This window comes from Cebus imitator, unplaced genomic scaffold, assembly GCF_001604975.1.
Source record: "Cebus imitator isolate Cc_AM_T3 unplaced genomic scaffold, Cebus_imitator-1.0 Scaffold684, whole genome shotgun sequence".
Taxonomy (NCBI): domain Eukaryota; kingdom Metazoa; phylum Chordata; class Mammalia; order Primates; family Cebidae; genus Cebus; species Cebus imitator.
This window is the reverse complement of record NW_016107999.1, coordinates 677,359-682,435: the sequence shown is the minus strand read 5'-3', so window position 1 is coordinate 682,435 and position 5,077 is coordinate 677,359. Positions and strand designations below refer to the sequence as shown.

Sequence of the window (5,077 nt, the reverse complement as noted above, 5' to 3'; positions counted from 1 at the left end):
TTTTTTATTTTTAAAGAATCATTATGGGCTCATGTTTTTAAACACAGTTGATGTGTTTCCATCTCTTGTAATCGTTATGCTTATTGAAGCTCAAATTATCCCATCTTTGGCCAATAGGAACCTCTTCAGGTTGGTTCCTGAACCCTTTTTTGATATAATCCCAGTAGTCTTCTGTTTCTTGCTCTCTAGTTTGATAAGATGTTCCAAGTTCATCTTGTACATTATTTGCCTTACATTTCTTGCCTCCGACCTTTAATCAGAAAATTCTCTAAGAAGCCTTATATTCTGGCTGTGTGTAATGGCTCATGCCTGTAATCCCAGCACTTTGGCACTTTTGGAGGCCGAGGTAAGTGGATCACTTGAGGCCTGGCAAACATGGAGAAACCCCGTCTCTACTAAAAATAGAAAAATTAGCTGGGCAGGGTGGCACAAGCCTGTAATCCCAGCTACTCAGGAGGCTGAGGCAGAAGAATCGCTTGAACCTGGGAGGCGGAGGTTGTAGTAAGCTGAGGTTGTGCTCCAGCAGCCTGGGCGACTAAGTGAGTGAGACTCCACTTAAAAAAAAAAAAACACAAAAAAAAACGAAAAGAAACCTTACATTCTTTTACTGAGAAATGACACTGAAGTTAGAAATGTTCATTACTGATGGGTTGGCCTAGGAATTACACGTGTGTAGATATATATTTAAAGATAAAATATCTTATAAATTCATATTGATAACTTCCAGTTAAAATTGAGGACTCCAGGGATTTTACTAAACCTCTTCTATATTACAAATATATTTCTTTCCTTCCAAATTGAGTATTCTGGTTCTCAAGGGCACAGGGGATCATAGAATTAGAATATCCGATGGTTACTTATTACCTGTATCTGTTGGTAAATATATAGATATCTCAGAATTTCAGTATTACTGCCACTACCACCAGTGTGATGACTTGAAACAAAAAATATTTTTGCTTTTTACATGTGCTCTTTCCATTCTTCCCCCATTAAAAAAAAAAATGGTACTAAATATTGTAGGAGTGTACAGCTGTTACATATTATAACCTCCTTTTAAACCACATATAGTTTTTGCAAGAAACTGTATATTCAATGTTCAGCACTAGTCCTTATACTTGTAGTCCCTAGTCTTTTTTGTTGTTGAAGCTCATTCTGTAGTTAAGATTCTTCAGGAAGTGTTCATGTGAACGTTATTCCTGGAGTTCTTATCATAACTTATTTACGTACTTACAAAACTTACAATTTTCTAAAACCGTATTGTGCTTATTGTTTGTATCTTTATGTTTGAAATTTAGTTTTGCTGGATGTAAAAATCCTTGATTTGTATTTTCTTGCTTGTATGTCTTTCTTAAATATGGTACTCCATTTTCTTCTGGTGTTAAGTGTTGCTATCAGAAAGCCTAATAGTCTAATTTTCTTTTTCTTTAAGTCTGCTAATTTTACTAGTCTATTTCTTGATGTTGGTAGCTTTGGCTGTGTAGTCTCAGGTATGTGTTGTGTGTTTTAAATAATGTAGTTCAAAATCTCTTTTTATTTCAGGAACGTTATCTTGAATGACAGTTTTTGGTGGTATTCCATTGCCTTTGGATTTCTTCTTCATTGTTTCCTATGATTATTTTAGCACCACAGTCCTCTTCTGCAGTTTGATCGCTGTCTGTCTTGTTTCTTAGTTACCCAGAACTGAAGCCTGTGCAGTCCATCAACGCCCATCCTTCCAACTGCATCTGTATCAAGTTTGACCCCATGGGGAAGTACTTTGCCACAGGAAGTGCAGATGCTTTGGTTAGCCTCTGGGATGTGGACGAGTTAGTGTGTGTTCGGTGCTTTTCCAGGTAGGTGACTCTATCAGCACTTTCCTTGTTGGGTATGTTAATTTGATTTCATCATGAGTGACATTGTACCCTCCTCTTACTTGGTAATTCTCATGATCACTCTGTCATAGGCTGGATTGGCCTGTAAGGACTCTCAGTTTCAGCCATGATGGGAAAATGCTGGCGTCAGCATCGGAAGATCATTTTATTGACATCGCTGAAGTGGAGACAGGTAACCTCACGAGAATCTACTGTCTTTCATCTTTGGCAGTCAGGACTTCTGTTATTGTGATCTCATCTCTGCACGTGACCACTTCACCAGCATTATCATGAATGAATTTGTCTCCTTTAGACAAGTGTGTTTATGTTTTGGCTGTGACTGCCAGGGATTGAGGGAGCAAAGAGTTAAGGAATAAACAGGCAGGTCTGAGGAAAGTGATTTAGGAAAATATTTTGATTTTTTTAAACTTTCAATTTTGGCTGGGCGTGGTGCCTCACGCCTGTAATCCCAGCACTTTTGGAGGCTGAGGCAGGTGGATCACGAGGTCAGGAGATCGAGACCATCCTGGCTAACATGGTGAAACCCTGTCTCTACTGAAAATACAAAAAATTAGCTGGGTGTGGTGGCACGTGCCTGTAATCCCAGCTGCTCCAGAGGCTGAGACAGGAGACTTGCTTGAACCTGGGAGGTAGAACGGTTGCAGTGAGCTGAGATCACGCCATTGCACTCCAGTCTGGGTGACAAAGCGAGACCATCTCAAAAAACAAAACAAAACAAAAACAAAAAACTTTTAATTCTTCTGTTATAATAAAATCTTTAAACCACAGAGTAGGAGAAAGAAAAAAGCATCACCTGTGGTCCCACCATCTAAAGACAACCTTTTTAAAATATTGTGGTATATTTCTCTTTATCTTTTGCCTATATATGAACTTGAAAAAACATTTTTTAAAATTTAAGGAATTACCAAGTTTTTGCTTTAAAAACAACAGAAGCTGGAAATAGAAAAATGGGAGGAGAGTATTCATTTTACAAAAGCATTTCCTCAGATTTGTTTTTTAATGTTGCTTGTTTTTGGAAATCTGTGACACTCTTTGTAAAAAGATTGAAACTGTATAGAAAACCTTGAAGAAGAAAGTAAAGAATTTGAAATTCTGCTATGTAAAGAATGCTCCTGTTAGTCATGTTGTGGTGAGCATTGTCCAGCATCCAGCCATGCAGATCCTTCATGTAATTGCATGTCCCTGTGACGCAGTGACACTTTCCTGCTCAGTGACCTGCTCTTGAGTTAACCCACCTGCACTTCGATCCTGCTCTGTCCCCTGCTGGCTTGTGGGCTGTCTGTGCCCAGGGGTTCTCTGTAAAATGAGGTAATGATTGAATCTATCTCATGGGATTAGTAGGTGGATTAAACAAATTAACATAGGTAAGTGCTTAATGGATGTGTCCTTTATTATGAACGTATTGATTGGTTTTTCTCTATTGTTTTCTATAGGGGACAAGCTATGGGAGGTACAGTGTGAGTCTCCGACCTTCACCGTGGCGTGGCACCCCAAAAGGCCTCTGCTGGCATTTGCCTGTGATGACAAAGACGGGAAATATGACAGTAGCCGGGAAGCCGGAACTGTGAAGCTGTTTGGGCTTCCTAATGACTCTTGAGAGGAGGTTGTAGGGAGAGGAGGCCCTGGCAGAGGTCTTCCTTTATGGGGTTAGTTTGGTCTGTTCTCTTGGACTTGGTGGGCACCCTAAATATTTGTAAATTGGTATAAATTGTAAACGTCTCTGGTCAGGCTGCCCACTCCAGTTCTTTTGCTTTTTTTCTGTGTATTAGCTTTTTCCATTCTTTGCCCCGAGCATGAGTTAGCCTTTGCGGATTCTGCAGTGCGGGCAGTGACCCAGCATACCTTGTACTCCGGACCTCCTGTCTTCTCTGCTTTTGGTACATGTTATACTTTGTGGACTGTGATAAAACCTGGACAATACCTAGTTTGGAGGGAGGAGAATGGAAGAGCATGGAAGTTTTTTTAAATAATTAAAAAATATATAATTTTGAGAATTGAGCATTTAATAAACTGACTTTTTTTTTTATTATGGAACCTAAGACAAAATTATTATGTCCTTATGTTGCAGTTTTGTATTTTTTTTTTTAATTTCAGAAAGAGAACTTAAATATTATAATTCTTTCATTTAATGTCACAACCAAGAACCCTCTGAAATGTAAGGACAAAGCTAACTGAACGACTGAACTAAAATTTTGGCTTTGAGCTTCCTGGTGGCAAAGTGAAGAGGAGAGTAAGTCAGTTAGCTTTCTTGTTAAAAAGAAAAACACTTTCTGGTTCCTCATAGAAAGCAAAGCTTTATTAGTTCTTCCCTCTAAAAGAAATGGCTTATGTAAGGGATTGTTACTTAAGAGAGGTATTTTTTCTTGGTGTTAGAGCAGATACTGAGGCATATAGAAATATGTTGGTAGAAAATTTTAGAAAAAGATAAGCAAAAAGAAATATATTCCTAGCACCAAGAGATAATCACTATTAGAATTTTGATGTATGTCCTTCCAGAAGCTTTCCTGTGCCCATATTTATATGTAAAAACATGTCTATTTTCATATGAACCTTGAAGGGTAGACAAACCAAGTGTGGCAAGACAAGCTAGGCAAGGTGCCCACCACCGTGTTGGGGAGTATTACAAACAACAAGTCTTAATAGACATTTGTAGTTACTGGGCATTCGCTACATGTCTGCTACTATCAAGAACCCTTTTATCAGCTGTTAACTCAGTGTTTGCAGCAGCCTTAGGTGGGTGTTGTTATCACCATTCTTCCTACCTCAGGGAGTTTAAGTAACTCTGTTACTCATCTAGTGACTTCAGATCTAGGGGAGCCTTTGCTTGCAATGGGCTACTCTTTCAGCAAGTATTACCATTTCCACTTCACAGAGGTGTAAACCATGGCCATGAGAAGTCCACTGTTGGCCCAGGTTAGTGAGTGATCTGTCGAGCAGGTGCAGTAGTGTGCACAGTAGTGTTTGCAGTAGTGTTTCTCACCTTCCCTGATGAAGGGTCTTTGCAGTTGCAAACCAACTTGCCACCTCATTGGCAGAAGTTGAATGTTGTTAATGTCACTGTGAGTAAATTTTGATGCATTATTTCTTGTTTCTGCAACCATCTGTCATTCCTGTGGTCTCTGCCATGTTTAAATACTCCCTCTAGAACTGGAACCAGATGCTGAGGGTTTGGGCTATGTCTTAATATTTGATTGATTCCCTCTTCC

At 39.2% G+C, this 5,077-nt stretch overlaps 1 protein-coding gene across 1 annotated transcript in view; it reads left to right on the top strand.

Moving 5' to 3' along the window:
• THOC3 (THO complex 3) overlaps positions 1–3,905 on the top strand; it is an 8,707-nt gene extending 4,802 nt beyond the window's left edge. The window contains exons 4-6 of the mRNA XM_037734914.1: positions 1,671–1,832; positions 1,943–2,043; positions 3,305–3,905. Coding sequence (XP_037590842.1) covers positions 1,671–1,832; positions 1,943–2,043; positions 3,305–3,468 — 427 coding nt within the window. The 3' untranslated portion in view covers positions 3,469–3,905. The remainder of the gene's footprint in view (positions 1–1,670; positions 1,833–1,942; positions 2,044–3,304) is intronic.
• The last annotated feature ends 1,172 nt before the right edge of the window (positions 3,906–5,077 follow it).